The sequence below is a fragment of the Leptinotarsa decemlineata genome, unplaced genomic scaffold, assembly GCF_025532065.1.
Source record: "Leptinotarsa decemlineata unplaced genomic scaffold, Ldec_3_MD MMD2_tig00026328_RagTag_RagTag, whole genome shotgun sequence".
Classification (NCBI taxonomy): domain Eukaryota; kingdom Metazoa; phylum Arthropoda; class Insecta; order Coleoptera; family Chrysomelidae; genus Leptinotarsa; species Leptinotarsa decemlineata.
The window spans coordinates 36,291,742-36,306,399 of NW_027412688.1; the positions used below are offsets into that span (position 1 = coordinate 36,291,742).

The 14,658-nt window shown below is 34.2% G+C and overlaps 1 protein-coding gene across 1 annotated transcript in view; it reads left to right on the forward strand.

The window, feature by feature from the left end:
* ft (cadherin-related tumor suppressor fat) overlaps positions 1 to 14,658 on the forward strand; it is a 340,695-nt gene that overhangs the window by 305,821 nt on the left and 20,216 nt on the right. Inside the window, exon 5 of the mRNA XM_074182276.1 lies at positions 7,124 to 7,311. Coding sequence (XP_074038377.1) covers positions 7,124 to 7,311 — 188 coding nt within the window. The remainder of the gene's footprint in view (positions 1 to 7,123; positions 7,312 to 14,658) is intronic.

Below are 14,658 nucleotides of genomic sequence, written 5' to 3' on the forward strand. Positions count from 1 at the left end.
ACCCATACCAGAAAACTATTCAATCCCGAGTTCGAGGAAGAATCCCGCGCATTCCACACAGTTACGATAATGATTCCCTCTTTTTGGCGTAACAAGACACTGCTCGCCTATAACCTCGACAATTTCTCGTTAAAATAGTAAAACCGTAAAATCGATTGAGCCAACTAGATGTCTGATAGATCGCTCGCTGTTCGTGATGGACCGAAGGGTCTCAATCAATGAGTGATTGATGGCCTCGCGGACGCCACTGGTTTATAGACCGGGTGTTCAGGAGTCGCTTGTAAAATCGCCTTATATGATCCGTGAGTGATTACCGGGAAATCTTCGTAGGCCATTGACGAGCTTTCGCCATTTCCAGAAGAGACAAAACGTCAGATTATCGGAATGGTTGCAACTCACTCACTGCAAATACCGATGGTTATTATCTGATCAAAGATCAAGAATAGTGCTCTGAAAATTGTTTCGAATAGCCTTCCTCACTTCGTACTAACTGTTGAGATAACTACATGGCATAACGAATTTTTTTTTATTATTTTTATTTTTATCGTTACTTTTCGAATTGTACCATTTTAGCTTCATCTTCAATCCAAAAGAAAGCATGGATTTAGTGAGACGTCGTATACGGAACTGACAAAAAACTCAACCTTACCCACGGCGGTTTGTTGCAAAACCAAGCTTCGACATCGACCGCCGAATGAGAAATCACTTATTGACCTCCCCAACTTTCACATAAGCAGGCAACTAGAGAAAACCACAGCACAGAAATTAAGTATTTTTGATCTAGAACCTAGCTATGCTGTTTCGACTTACTTGAGGTCTGTCAATAAATGATCCGTAACGTAACAGCAAAAACGTTACGTTACGGCTAGTAGACACAGAGTACTGTTGCATTTTATCCTTACCACTTTGACTGTTGCATGTGGTGTTGTTTTGTACCTCGTTCGGTTGGAATCATTTATACGGGAGCGAACTTTGTCATCTCACAACCAACCGTACATGTACGGTGTTGGTACGGTCAATTGCCACGCTTACAAGTCGAACTACCATTGTATGCGAGGTTATATCGTATCTCGTTTTGGAATTATTGATGCTTTCAATACTCAAAATGCTTCCGGTAACGAATCGTGTCATCTCATAACGACACAAACCTGTTCGATGTTATGTTATGGGCCATTGACTCAAATGGAATATGGATAAGCGCCACGCGCAAGTGATCATCTTCAAGAGAAAGGTTAAACTTGAAATTAAAGTTTCAGAGAAAGACAGAGCAATACGTGGTATGAAATTTCCGGTCATATGTTTTTCTCAAAGCTCATAAAACTATTACCTTAAGAACGACAGCAATTTCAATACAAAGCTTCACTCCTGTTAGCCGACAGATTCGATTGAACAGAATCCTTGTCAATAAAAAACATCCAGAATGTCGTAGCTCAAATACAAATTTTAACAATCTGTTATCTAAAACTTCGTAAATTACATCGTCATAAGATACAAATTCACGAAAAACTTGAGAATAATGAATTGCCTTTTTTAACTTCTGACTGCCAGAAGGATTGATATACAGAAAGTTATTTTGCTTCATTGTTAAAGGTGCCTTTTACTTAATATCAAGTGTCACTTGACAATAAATTTAGTAGAGAATTCTCATAGTTTTAGAGAAAATCACAACCAGGGTGCTAAAAAGTTAATCCGTTATATTTTCAAACTCCATTGATTATATATGTTATACAAATTTTCCAAGATGTGTCCCAATATAGAACACAGCTGAAAATCTATCAACATTACAAAAGTTACGCTACTTACGTCTAGTCAGAAACTCTCAACACTGATATTTCCACCATAATTTTCTTTACTGAATAGCTTGGATTGATACTGGTTTATTAGATTCCCCATAGAAGGATGGATGAACACGATTGTCAAATAAAACTTGAAATATTATTTATCTCATAATTCATTCTTGTCTGATATTTGTACTGAAAATTCTCTGGGTGTTACCAAATTTTGAAAAATTATTCCATTGTTATATTACCCAATCTGTCATGATTGTTTTCATTGTTACAGTTACAGAAAACAGCCTCTTGAGAAACTTTGAATTATAAAGAAACTTTTCAGTGAATCTTTATATTTTCAAAATATTGAGTAATGGATATTACTGGAGTTTTATCCCAATATCAACAAACCGTTATTTCAACACCTCGACACGTGTTTCGATCACCAAGTGATCATCTTCAAGAGGGCTTGCCAAAGATCTTCTCCGAAAACATATTCTAAAGATTCCTTTGCTGAACAGTTTAAAATTATTGTTATTTATCCATGTATTAGTTATTGAAATAAAACTTTCAAGAATCATAATTTTTGGAATTTCTCAAGGATCAATTTGAGGCCCACCTGCGCATGACTTTTTTGTTTAAGATTCTAGTATAAATTAAATTTCAGCTTTTGAGATATCAGACCGTTTATTTATCTATGACTGCAATAAAATAACTATTCAGAAATGGCTTTTTTGGAATTCAAAGACATAAATTACAACAAAAAACTGACATGATGATTATTAAAGAAAAATTATTCTACTTCATACAATATAGGTACCTATCAAAAAAATCACAAAATTATCAGTTAGTTTTTGAAATGGGATGAAGAATCGACCAGTTTCTGTCGTGGTTGCCAAATGACGTTTTTATGGAATTGTGATCGTTCGACCGATTGTCGAATGCATATTTTTATGCTTCACACCAAACAAAAGACATTCCCAGTACGTGTCGAAAAATGTAAATGTTAATGTGAACGGCAACGGGCAATGTTGTGTTCAGTAAACACCCGGAATTCGTGGAACGAATTCGGCGTTGTCCTCAAATATCACGAAGGCATTGTTTTGGTGAATGTCAAAGATTTACCATATTAATACACCTGGCGAAATGTGAAATATCGAAAGAAGACACAACTGGCCGATGTCAAGTATTTCCAAACAGTTGAATGCCATTGATGAAGTCATGGGTCTCTTCGATATTGGGAACAGGAAAAAATCGCAAGGGGTCAAATGTGGTGAATACGGTGGCGTAATTACTTTGTCCAAAAAATTACGAACAAGCAATTATGAGAGGGCAGGTGCTTTATCGTGTAAAGTCAAATGTTTCAAGGGTGATTTGATATAGCTGAAATGATCTAAATTGTAGCGCTTTCATCCAGTACAATGTAGTAGTTCAATATCGTCATTCAAGTATTGCATGAAATCAGATTTTTTGAAAGAGAGGTAGGTGGAAGTGAATGACACTTGGAAAGAAAAGAAAGGAAACTAGCCGATAATGTCTTCAATTGTTCGAAATCTTCACTTAAGTACATGACACTGCAATTGATACATTTCTAGAGGCACTGCAATGTCCCATACCTGACTCCATTAGACTTCAATAATCTGGAGATATGTTAAGAGATGGGCCCAATGCGAGAAACCAATGACACTATTAGAAAAATAGAATAAGATGATTTGTTCACTCTATTACGAGATGAATGCTGTGTGAAAGGTGAGATGAATAGTTAGTGCAGAAAGTCAATGCAAACTACAAAAAATCTATCGTCAAATTGAACATTTGCCGGTCAAGTACAAGAAATAATAGCTGATACAGAAAAAATACAAAAAATATTGTCTTTTAGATTATCAAAATTTTGAATAACTTCTTGAGGAAGTATCATGAGAAAACAATGTATTTTTGTATCTCTTTGAAAATTTCGTGGCTTTACCCTCAATTTACGCAACACTTGAAATGGGTGCTTGTTACTTGTTGTCCCAGCACTGAATGAAAAAAAATGTACTTATTGGTTTGATTTAACAACTTCTTCATAATTTCCTCAAGAATTAGATACATTTCCGATGAAAATCAAGTAGTCAAACCCTACTTTTTCTACAAACTCATAGCATGGTATTTTCTGGCACGGCTTCACGAAGAGTGTTGTAGAGACAAAAATCTTGCCTTCAGCTAATTTATTTAAAATTTCGAAACATACGGTCAGAATGTTCTTCACGCGCATTGTGTTTTATGATTTGTCATTAACGACAGCGATCTCTGTTGAAAATCGATTTATTTTACGATATGAAACTGATTAGCAATCTTCAGAAATATTACGAATATTTTTGAAATTAGTCACCGCAGAATTTGATTTCAAATTTTCGAATAGATATTTTCTCACTTCATTTCGTTTCACAACAGAATAAATTTTATTTGAATAATAACCTGCCAACTGGGGTAAAATTAGAAAAAAATTATTTCAGGTAAGGGTAACAAATGATTTAAATAAATCTGCCACAGAGGCGATACCTTAATCAACTCAAAGGAATTGAGGAAAAAGTTAATTTTGTATAACAAGCAATACTTAGTAGTAACAATTAATAATTCTTTCATAAACTACACCTCACGATTTGATCTCTATAAACTTTATTTGAAAAATATATCACGACATGTTTCGCTAAAACAATAGCTTTGTGTTTCGGCGGTGTTTTGAATATTACAAGTTGCTTCTTACACTAATATTTATATACTACAGGTAACCATAATTGAGACTACCTCCAACAAATTAACTAAACGTCTACCTGAAGTACCTCTTCAATTATAATCAATTATAAGCATATTACCTCACTTCTACATCAATAATAATTCTTTCTTGGTTTTTCTAAGAAAACAAGTTCAATAATTGTGATCTATTCAAATCTAGTTGGTCATTCATTAGAATGTTTGAATTTTTAAGTTAATTACTTTCCATTGCTTCCAAATGATTCAGTTCCAATGTGTTTCTTCTAAAAGATGAATTGAATATGTTGAACTTGTTTTCCTTTTTATATAGCTCATATGATGTTCCTGTATTCGATTCCTAAATGTTCTGCCAGTTTGACCAATATGTACCTTATAGGACACGTTCCACACTTTAATTTATATATCCCTGATGTTTTGTCTTTGTTATTTATATGCAATGCATTTTATACACTTTAGATTTGTAGAAATTCAAAAAAAATTATAAATAGTCATATTCGACTATTATATTCAGTTTGGATTAGTAGTACCTATTTGTTTTCCATATATACTTCTGATCCAAGCTCGTTGTTGAAAATCCTGCATGTCAGGCTTTCCACCCTTTACAAGCAATAAATCTTCTGTAAATATCACCCTGTAATCTTCTTGGCATCTCTTTGTATCACTCTATGGGAAATGCGCGGCGACATCAGTGAGATTCCGAATAAATCAAGAAGTAAAAAGACGTAAAAATCTTTATGGTGCGTGTTACCTTCCACAAAAAGTCCCTGCATCAGTAAAATCCAAGAAATTGGAAATGAATTTTTATGGCACCTGTTAAAAAGAAATTATCCATATCTGTTATTATGCAAGGCAACTTTACGACCAATTCGATTCTGGATTTTTATGAGGACATAAAAGAAGATAACCGGGTCCTAATTTCTTTCTGATGAACGCATCCATCTTCAAAAATTCCTTTTAAGTCTGAATCTTCTTGCATATTTGAACAATATATGTAGCAGTAGGATTAAAACTCCAAAACCTATGTTACAATTGCAACATTCACTGACAACAGTCACTTTTAGTTCCACTAGCGAAAGACAAATATCTTCTATAGGCATGTCTCATACATTACATCGTTCAAGAACATGTGTATCAGTTTTCTTCACAATAACCCAAAATATTTTAAGGATTTTTGGGAATATACTGTGAAATGCAAGGACTTATAAAGCAAATGGGCAAATACGAAGCATTTTTATAGGGAATTCTCATACGAGAAAACCTTAATTGTCATTTTTTTTTCAAGAGCCCTAGCATGAAACTACGCAAGTCATGACGAAAATAATGTTAGTTACTATTTTTTTCTGTGGCAAAAAAAAATTGAAAATGACCTCCTTAGCACAATCCAAAATTGAAATAATAATGAAAAACAAATAAGGAGTTCAATTTTTTTCAAAACTAAGTACTTCAAACTGGTCAAACCTGTACAGCCTTTTATAAGTATATGAATAAGGTGAGCCGGAAAGTGGAAAGGGTTAATTTCAATAGGGGTAATAATTAAGTGGTGACTTTCACTTTGTTATCACCGAAAAAAATTAGGATCAACATTATTTGATGCTAGGGATTTTTTCAAGAACTTCAAAAAAGTTTCTACGAGGTTCTCTACAAAAATGCATTGTTTTTTTATTACTTCACATTTAAACTTTCAATTTTGACGGTCGCCCTGTAAGAACCAACCTTCTACAAACCGGTACTTCATTTGTATTGGGTCTGTAAACTACATTATTGACACTTTCACTGAAAAACAAGTAGAAAATTGACGACCATAAAAAAATTAGTCAATACATCTATTTCTGGACTCATTTTCAATGAAACAATATTCAACCTCGAGAAGGGGTGACATCCACCCCCAGGTTAAAAGCAACCCCCTACGTGGTCAAATCTGACGTAAATAGAACCTTAAATCAAATGCTTGTGCAAATCGGAGAGGCTTCGTAAAATTATACAGAATCGCCATATTTTATCATCGATGATTTTATTAATATTATTTACCAACTCCCAGCTTAAGTTTCAATATTTTTTTTGTACACGCACATACCTCAGTTGGTATGCCTACAGGCAGTACTCAAAGATTCAGAAATCTTTGGTGTATATCATGAATAACAGTGGACTAAAAGAGGACCTTTGAAGGACACCAAAGTTAACCATTACGAAAGATTATTTTTAAGCAAGAATTCAAGGCAGACTTATCGAAGCAGTTGGTGGGTCTCAAACATTGATTATAGAATATGGGGAGATAGCTTGAATTATTACCAAAACCGTATTGAATTGTATTAGGAATTTTTCCAAAAACTAAACCAGCGCCCATATAAGTATAATTTCATTGAATAACACGCCTCTTTGGTATATTTCAAGTCGAAACCTTTGATACTAATAGTTTCCTTCATGAACATGCTTGAAGCGTCAGATATCCTATATATGTTGAGGTATTAGACCAAGAAAGGTTTATTTTTTGTCAGATTAGTGAAAAAATATCCATCTGTGGGTTACAAGAAGGATAGTTCGTCTATAACCCGTTTCTCAAAACTGGAATGAATTTGGCTTCAAATTGTTTTTTGTTACAGGCAAAAATCGCGAAATACTGTATTCGATTACATCCGGTGACGAAAACGACGACTTCGAAATTTTCCAAAATGGTTCCATACTAACAAAAAATCAGCTTGACAGAGAAACGCAAGGGATCTACAATTTGGTGGTCACTGCTACAGACCAAGCCATCGCACCAGAGAAAAGACTATCTTCCACTGTGCAGGTGAGATATCAATTTTGAAATTATCAGCAATATCAGCAATATTTGATACTAGTGATATCATCAGTATTTCGAACTGAAAGGAATATTTTTAGGGGTTTAAACAGCTTTTTGGCTTTCAACTTCTTTATCTTTATTGAAAAAAAGTGGAAATATTCCGAAGGGAGGAATAAAGCAAGTAAGTTCAAAACAGACTCTACTCAAAAAATAATTTCTCGTAACAATATAGTCCCTTCTGTTTGAAAAAGATTCAAATTATTTCTGGTAGCAAAAAGTTGTAATGTAAAAAAAGTGACCCGTCTTGTAATATTATTAAAAACGATAATAAAGAGATAGTACAGGTGTCTTGTTCTGAAACAAAGTAAATGATTCAGAACGTGAGTGAAATTTCATATCGATACTGTCTCGTATATTAGGTATATTGTATAGCGTTCTAATGATAATATCTGTTTGAGTAACATATATAATTCAATGTTCATATCAAAATTGTTGTTTCGAAAGTATTTTTTCTTTCGTGTAGTTCAATGTTCATGTGAAAGTAGTTGTTTCAGAGGGACTTTTTCTTCCAGAAAAACTTTTATGTAGTATGACTTTTGTACATTATTTTGAACTTGAGCTCTCTTGCTTCCTTGGCAAAATTTCCACTTTTTTTTATATAAAGATGGATAAGCAGAAAGTCAAAAATGTTTTTACCCAATACAATTTTCCTTTTCTTCAGTATCCCAATTTGTTGTTCTACGATTTGAAGCCTGCCCATTTGGAATTTAATTGTCAATTGGGGATCTAGGCTACTAACTAATTTTTACTATATGTCATTTGTCAAAAATGTGTTTTATGTGTTAAAAATAGAGTTTCTTGACACAGAAAACAGTTTTTCGGTATATTTTCTACTAAATCTGCCTATCAAAATGTCTATATGGGCGTTCCCCAAGTCTCTGTTTTGGAGCCATTTATATTTTTGGTGAGATTTGTCAAAGCTGCATACAGGAATAGAGTCGTATTTCGTGTAAATAATTTATTTGTGAATTGCAAAGCGCGTTCGGCTTTTATGCCATCATCGGTGCGATACCTGCATGTAACTAATAGTCGTGAAATTTGTTTGAAGTTGAACTTTAAGTTCTTTTTTGAATTACTTACTCGTCAAGGTTATCCAAGAGGATCCTGTAGAATCATAAGGTTTTGTACTTTGATTCTACAGGGTATTCTTGAATATACTCGACGAGTAAGTAATTCAAAAAAAAATTTAAAGTTCAACAACAAATTACACGACTATTACTTACTTGCAGGTATCGCACTGATGATGGCGTACGAGCCGAAAACGCTTTGCTATTTACAAATGAATCATTTACACGGAATACGACTCTATTCTTGATTGATTATATTTTCATTCTATAGGTACGAGTGAGGGAAATACCGAATCTTCGGCCAGATTTATCAAATATGCGGGTGATACCAATATACTTGTCTCTGAGAAATGTAAAAATGCCTTAAAACAAAAGTGTACAACTGCTGTGGGTAACCTCATTTCTTGGTGTGATCAGAATTCTCTTTATTTCAATGGTAATAAGAGAAATATTATTCGATTTTACAACTATCAAAAACAATGTGAAACTTTAACAATAAAAACTGATGATATCTCAATCGAGCTTACTTTATAAGTTAAATTTCTAGGAATTACTATGTAGATGTTTTAACTGGAAAGAATATTGTACCAAATTGATTTCAAAATTGAATTCATTTTGGTTTATTTTCTGAAATCTTAAGAACATTCTGTTACGTGAACAATTATTCGTTTTATATCGTGCTCAAGTAGTCTCCTGATTACGATATGGGTCATGTTTCTGGATTGTTTCTACTCGAATACCTTACGTATTTATTGTACAAAAATGCATTTCAAGGATTATTTGCGATACCTCAAGCAAATCTTCCTGTATACCGATTTTTTAAGAATCAAAAATTTCAACAACTGTTTTGCCTGTATCTGTCTTATCCGAATAAATTTTGTGGTTTTTTTGCAACGAACTAGAAGGAAATATAAGGATATATCTTTAAAAAAAATCATCTCTCGCGTGATTGCATCAGTGAATGGTGTAAAACATTATTGTACCAGCAGTTTGTCGGAAAATTCCAGTTTTGAATATAATTTTCGTTCAATGCAAAGTTGGGTAAAATGTTATAGTATGTTTTAACAATTCATATGCAAACTTGGATATTTTAACAAAACATTGCCTCAATCTGTCAAAAGAGTTACACATTTTGGAGGCTACATGTCTCTGTTTCTTTTTTTTTTCTTGATATATTTCCTCTAAATGAGCTCAAACTACAAAAGATATATGTCACCTTTTTCCTTCTATTGCCCCCGTGATCGAACCGCCTCTGATCTGCCGGACAACTATTCGTGTTCTCCTTCAGTATTCCATGATTTATAGCCACTAATAATATACATAATATTTAAGATGAATTCAGTGTAGGCGAAATAAGTTGGAGAAATTATGGTAGTCCGTATGGTAAGTAAGGTGTTGAAACAATTCTCTTTTGATTTAATGGAAGACTTGAGGCGATCATTAGCGTTTGCTTTTCGAATTTAATCATTGATATGTCCAGAGTTTTTTTTTGTTTGTTAGGAGTCGTATTTCCATAAAATGTTGAAAATGTATGGAAATCGTCTTCTGTTTCCATCTCTACTCTTCTTGAATATTACTGGAGTTTTCTCCCAACACCAAACCGTTATTTTTACACCTCGACACGTGTTTCGGTCACCAAGTGATCATCTTCAAGAGGATGATTTTGATCTTCCTCTGGAAGATGATCAGTTGGTGATCAAAACACGTGTCAAAGTGTTAAAATAGCGATTTGGTGCTGGGAAAAAACTCCAGTAATATTAATTATGACACCAAAGATTCCAAACAGGTAATGCACTGTTTGGTAATGCACTACTCTTCATGTTTTGGTCGATCGTCGAAGATATTTCCAATTCAGTTACAAGATACACTGAGTATCTCTTCAAAGAATTGTTTCGTAACCATTTCAAATTGTTTTGACTTGGAAGAAGAAATTTCCGAAACGTTAATGTCATTTAACCAATATTTGAAAGAGAGGAATATAGTCTCCTTATCTGCTCAAGTCACTGCTTGTCAGCAAAGACTGTATGTAGGTGTAAATATATTTGTATGTATGTGAATGTATTCAAAAAAATAATAAGGCAATAGGAAATTTACATGAAAAGATTATCAACACTATAAAAGCATTATAGGAGCCTTTGAGTTAATTTCTTTTTAGCAAATCATGGAAATCGTGTGTTTGTTTTATCGATGTGCATCAAATTTTCGGAAAAAAGTATCTTTATTTCAACGTAATCGTATATAGATACACATTTCGAGAATATAAAGACTAGGAAGATTTGAAATATCAAACGTTCTATAAGTTTTCCCGACTGATTTCTTTCAATACTCCTGAGAATTAATTTCTCTGCTTTCTGAGCATACAGCTCTAAACCGATTATCTTGTTTGAACTGAAATTATACTGTTTGGTATATATTTTTTCTAGAAACGATGAAACCAAATTGACCAAAACTGTTTAATGCTACACTTATGCCATTAGTTTATTTTGTATTCATACAGTCGAATATTCGATTCAAGCGGCAAAATCTACTTACTGTATAGTAAATTGAATACGCCATTGAAACACGTGTTTGAAACACATGTCACTGTTGAGTGAAAATCTCACAATTAATTATCACCAAAGAAATTCTCATGAAATAACTGAAAAAGACTCATTTCGATCAAAAAAGAGTAACTTGAAGTCACTTACGTTGTTATCTGTGATATTTTCATTATATTATGCATTTTATTGTAAAATATTTGCAGCTTTACTTCTTCAACTTCTACAGTATCAAAATAAATACCTAACATGAAGTGACCTTTTATATTAGTTATCCAAATATATTGAACAGTTACATGTTGTGGAAGAACGCTTCTGCGTTGTAAGAGAATTGTAAGTAAAGACACGCCCGAAGAAACCATTGTATGGCGAAACACGTGTTGCGTTTTTGTAAAATCGTTTAGTGAAAATCTCACAATAAAGTGTTTTTTGAATACGTTAGCTATGAATTTTCATCAAGTATCGGCCAATTCCATCATACAGGGCCTTCCAACGAAAACTGGACCCCCCTGTAAGTCGAAACGAACGTGTAATCGAAAATTTGAAAGAAGTCAAGGAGGAAGAAGTCCAGGGGGACTAATTCTGATATTAATACATTAGTAGTAAACGTTTTGAAATGGACGACAGTTTTTTCTGCACTGATAGTGTTTGTTGAATCTATTTGTCGCAGAACAAAAAGTAGATAGTTGACCACTGTCACTTCTTCACAAATTATTATTCAGCCTTCCTTGTTCACTGTGTTCCAACATGGTTTTTTCTACTGAAAAAAGAATAGAACTTGTTGCAACCTATTATCGAAATAATGAATGTGCTAAAGCTGCTGCAAGAATTTATGATACGAATCATCCAGACCACAACGTGAGCCATCAATACGTTAAACAGTTAATGGATAAGTTTCGAACTTCAGGTTCTGTTCACAACAGAAAACATGAAGTATCCCGTCCTGTCAGAAATGACGGAGTTGAAGTTGCAGTTTTAGGACATGTACAAATGGATAATCGGCAATCTATCAGACAAGTAGATAATCAGCTACTAGTGTTTTTCGGATTTTGAAAGCCTACAAATTCCATCCTTTGAAAATAAGGCTAGCTCAGGAATTGAACGAAGATGATTCTGATCGTCGAATTCAGTTTTGTGAGGTGTTCAGCGAGAAATTGGCCAATAACCCAAACCTATTATACAATACATGTTTTTCAGACGAATGTTTTTTCATGTTGAATGGTGAAGTGAATAGACATAATTGTCGTTACTGGAGCGACGTGAATCCTCATTTGGTGATGGAAACACATTCACAAACTCCACAAAAATTGAATGTCTGGGCCGGCATTCATATTGTTGGACCATTCTTCATTGAAGGTAATCTCAATGGAGACACATACATAAATCTTTTACAAGACTATGATTACACAAATTTTAGAAAATGATGACAAATGATGGACCCCCACATTTTAATGTTCGGGTGAGACAGTTTTTGTACGAACGTTTTCCAATGCGTTGGATCGCCAGAAGGGGTCCAGTGGAGTGGCCAGCTAGATCGCCTGATCTCACACCGATAGACTTCTTTCTGTGGGAACACCTGAAGTCGAAAGTGTACTCCACCAAGCCTACAAATCTGGAAGAACTGCGACAGAGAATTGTTCGGGAATGTCGATTGTTGACTCCGGACATCTTGAATAATGTACGGAACGCTTTCGAGAGAAGAATGTATTATTGTATGGAACTAGGTGGAGGTCATTTTGAACAATTTATCCGTTGATTTTGTTTCCACTGACAATATTTGTCGTTGATTTTCTCATTAAAATGAACGACAGCGAATTTTCTGTTTTCTCTTAAATAAAACGTTCAATGATCAATTTCTCAATAGCGAATGAACCAATTTTGAAAAAAAAATACACAGGTAATAGAGGGACAAAAGACATTTCAAATGATGTATCACTCGACCCCCCATGCCATTGAAAAAAATAGGGGGGTAGTTACTGACCACAGGGGGGTGAACTTTCAGGTATGATTTCCATATTAGAATAGTCCCCCCTAGAAATAAAAATTGACATGTTCTGTGAAATTTTTGATTACACGTCCGTTTCTGACTTACAGGGAGGTCAAGTTTTCGTTGGAACGCCCTGTATATATTGTAAGAGAAAATCGGTATGCAATAGGTTTATGTTCGCAGGGTGACCACATGCGGTAGATTTCTACTTTTTCCGTAGATTTTCAACACAAATTGAAAAATTGCAGAAGATGAATTTTCAATTCCAATGTGAGTGGCGACATCTACAGCAATTGACATGAATTCATTGTTTGTAGATTCTGCCCGCTTCGATACAGATCATAAAACATCCTCAGAGTAACAAAAATTACTCTGAGAAAACATCCATTTCACGGTTGTTTGTTACTTTTTTTTGAATATCTCCGACCTCCGAATAAAGGAAGAAGAAGAAGATAATAATTCATAACCTCATTTCACTTTTCGTTTTCAAACATTCAAAGTTTCATTTCAGACGGAAACATTTCTGTTTTTGAATCTTGAAATTCAATACTTGACATAGTTCAAGTGTTCAAAACAACCAACAACAAAGAACCAACTAGAAAACAACTTGCTATTTCAAGTATGAGACCATGCCCATTGGCCGTACCCATAAGTCACGCTTTTCAAATGTCTTTACAAGCGCCACCTATGTTGGTGCTCTTCAAATATATCCCAGTAGATTTCAGTAGATTTTCAATGACACTGTAGGTAGATTTCTCAAATAAAATGTGGTCACGCTGTATGTTCGTCAGCTCCCATTTACAGCACCCGTGAGTTGCAAAACTTGTTACATAAATCCTACATAATATACTCATCGTCGAACCCTCTCGTAGGTTCCTGTCTCTTGAGCTCATTCAGCCCCTGAGGTCCACTCCGCGCACCCATGTTTCAACAATTCCACTAAACATACGTCAAATGTGTCGATTATTTGTTTTACTAACTCTTGTTAACAAGCTTTGACAAGTGTGTAAACGTCTTGAAGAACTGATGAGGATGATGATGGCACCTCGTTCTGTATTTACATAGATGGTAGGTAGTGATTATAAGAATTTTAAGAAGTGGTTTTGTCGGGGCAGTACCCACAATGTGTTGATAGTCGGTGAGCCAGAGTATATTTTCGATTCTGGCTTCAAAAGGGAATTTTTATAACGGATATATGAGTATTGGGATACCACCTGTGTAATATTACACATATCAACTCAGTTTCACATTAGATTTAGTACTGATTTTGTACTGACGAACAATTTGAATATTTTGCAGTTTAGAAGACGATGTTTTAATAGTTTTCACGTTCAGACTTCTATATATTCTATCAATAATCTTATTTGCGGTAAAAATGAGTGATTGCCAAAAGTTCTCAATCAAATGATACGCCATACTAAAATATATTATCGAAAATAAAGTGTAGATGAATAGTATCATAATGTAAATCATCAATCATTAATGAACTATAACATCAGGTGTTTTCCAAAAAGACAACATATTCAGGAATGCAACATTGAAGGAGAGTTGGAAATCTTGCTTTTTTTCTATAATCTATTTTCAAAAACAGCGGAATGTTATGTTTCATAACGCCGTCATCTGTTACAAATGCCAAACAAAACGATATAACAGTGTCACTATTTTTTTGGTTTGAAAGCCGCCGATTTTTGGAATTCCTTCC